The 2,298-nt window shown below is 31.5% G+C and overlaps 1 protein-coding gene across 1 annotated transcript; it reads right to left on the bottom strand.

Annotated features, from left to right (window-relative positions):
* Positions 1-1,612, bottom strand: Chro.10047 (hypothetical protein; the record flags this gene model as incomplete). The annotated part of the gene is made up of 1 exon (XM_660063.1): positions 1-1,612. A coding segment is annotated over one exon (1,612 nt), but the record flags the coding sequence as incomplete, so codon positions are not given.
* Between the last annotated feature and the right edge of the window lie 686 nt (positions 1,613-2,298).

Genomic DNA, 2,298 nt, shown 5'->3' with positions numbered 1-2,298 from the left:
TGCTGACAGTAGAGTTCAATTCCTTAAAATTAGAAGTTCTGTATCTAAAGCCGGCAGAATACTCACCGAATTTGGTTTTTCCAGGATCAAATTTGGAATCTTGTTTACAGTTAGATGAAAGCAGCTCCCAAGTAAAGATTGTGTGACATTCAGAAGTTCCCTTGGAATCATTTTTGTGAGTCTCATAAGTAATATTGGAGCAAATAGATGATAATCCACTGTTGAACATTGAAAATTCAAGTTTTCCATGATTAACTTCAGAGTGCATTTGTAAGTGTAAGCTAGCAGAAATGCTAAGCTCAATAGTGGACTTTGAGGCCACAGCAAGAATTTGGGGATAATATTTTTTTGCAATTGGGAAAATTTCACTCTGAGGGGGATAAAAACCAAAATATTCAGAGCCAATTTCTGGAGATAATGAAATTATATTGTGAACTGCAAGTAAATAGTCATCTGCTTCTCCCGAAGCCTCATAATCCATTGTGGGGTTTCTAGCTGCTGATGAGAAACAATAATTGGAAGCATTTTCAAACTCATTTCTTGATTTTGTGAAAAATGTTGAATCAAATCCTTTTTTGGCAGAATTGACAAAAAATGGGCCCTTCATATGCATTAAGGTTCTAATTATACAAGAAGGAGAAGATATTAAAATTTCATACTTAAGTTCATTATATATGGAAGCGATATTCTCGTTTAGATCTTTGTTTTTGCAACAATTCCAAGGTATAGTCCACAAATCACCAAATGTATGTAGATTAACTGCAGTAACAAAACTTTTTACATTATTTACAAGATCTCTTATAGCTCGTGTTTCGGGTTCAGAAAAAGGATATTCCCCAGAATACTCTTGCGGGTCACATTTAGAAACAAGAGAGTTTTTAAAATTGAAGTCATAATTACGATTAATATCAACTCCATCTTCATCTGATCTCCCAGAATTACAAGTTTTCCTTTGATTCTTTCTAATCCCATAATTTCTTGTTCTTTCTATTGCTGCATATCCGTCTGGATTTACAAATGGGACATACCAAATGTCGATATTAGAGAGTAAAAAGTTAGAAGCAGGGTCTTGCTTATAAATTGCATCTTCCATAAGTTTAGTGATAAAGTATATTCCAGTTGTTAAGCCTGCAGGCTCTCTTGAATGATGCATTGATGTTAGTAAAAATGCAGGTTTTTTACCCTGATTGATATAAAAGTACGAATCTTCTGAATAAGAGCCATCCATCTTACTAAAAAATCCGACTCTATAAGCATCAATAGGCCTTCCTTCAAAACTTGTCCCTATTTTATGCTTTCTCATAAAGTTTGGTCCGAATTGTGATGCTAAATTATCCAAAATGATCATTGCTTCGTTCAATGTTGGGAAGCTTCTCAATGAACCCCTATTCAAAGAATACAAAATTCTTCTGAGATCTTGGTTTTCAACACCATAATCCATATCAGGGATTCCTAATTCTAAATAATCATCAGGAATTGTTGAAATTTGTTCTCTTGAATATTGTAGCTTCCTCTCTGGTCTTTCTACATATCCAAAAACTTTGTAAATAAATATCAAAAAAATTATGGTTAAAAAACTAATAATATCTGATGGCTTTCTTTGCTTCTTCATTCTGTATTTTTACAAGATAAATATATATTTCTAAATATCATTTTCAATTTTTTGCTTCCTTGTCAAAGATATTAAAAATTTGGCCTGCTTATAAATTACTATTGTAGAAAATATACCTGCATTATATGTTCTCTTGTTAAAATAGTAATCTAGACTTATATTATTTTCAAATTATATTTTTTTCTTGATTCCAATCCCCATTGCCCTTTGTCCGTGTGGAATTTTTATATTTCTTACCGCTTATTGTTTTCTCTGCCAAATGCGCCTTGGTAATTAATCATTAACTTATAATCATTTTATCCGAAGTTTTTTTTTAAGTTAAGAAATGAAATTTTATACCTTTTGCAAAATTTAAGTAAATTTATTTTATGCCTAACCAATTCTGAATTAATCCTTATTTGATTTTGTGTAATCCTAATTACTATGTGGACACTCCACCTAATGCAAACGCATGTATACCGGTACATGTAATGGAATATTTGTGATTTTTCTGTAGTATGCATGCACAATTGGAGTGGGAAATTGATAAGAATTACGGAATAAAGGAATACATTATTACTTATATTAATTGATACTAATTATCTCTTTTCCCTAAAAGTGTATATTAATATAAAATGTTTAGCAAAAAGGCATTGGCTTAATACGTGTGTATTTCTGTAACTGTTTTGGGGGTGGAGAAATATTAA

Source organism: Cryptosporidium hominis (assembly GCF_000006425.1).
Source record: "Cryptosporidium hominis TU502 chromosome 1 CHRO011017, whole genome shotgun sequence".
Classification (NCBI taxonomy): Eukaryota; Apicomplexa; class Conoidasida; order Eucoccidiorida; family Cryptosporidiidae; genus Cryptosporidium; species Cryptosporidium hominis.
Note: the sequence above shows the minus strand (reverse complement) of the source record. Positions and strands in the feature narration are given on the sequence as shown.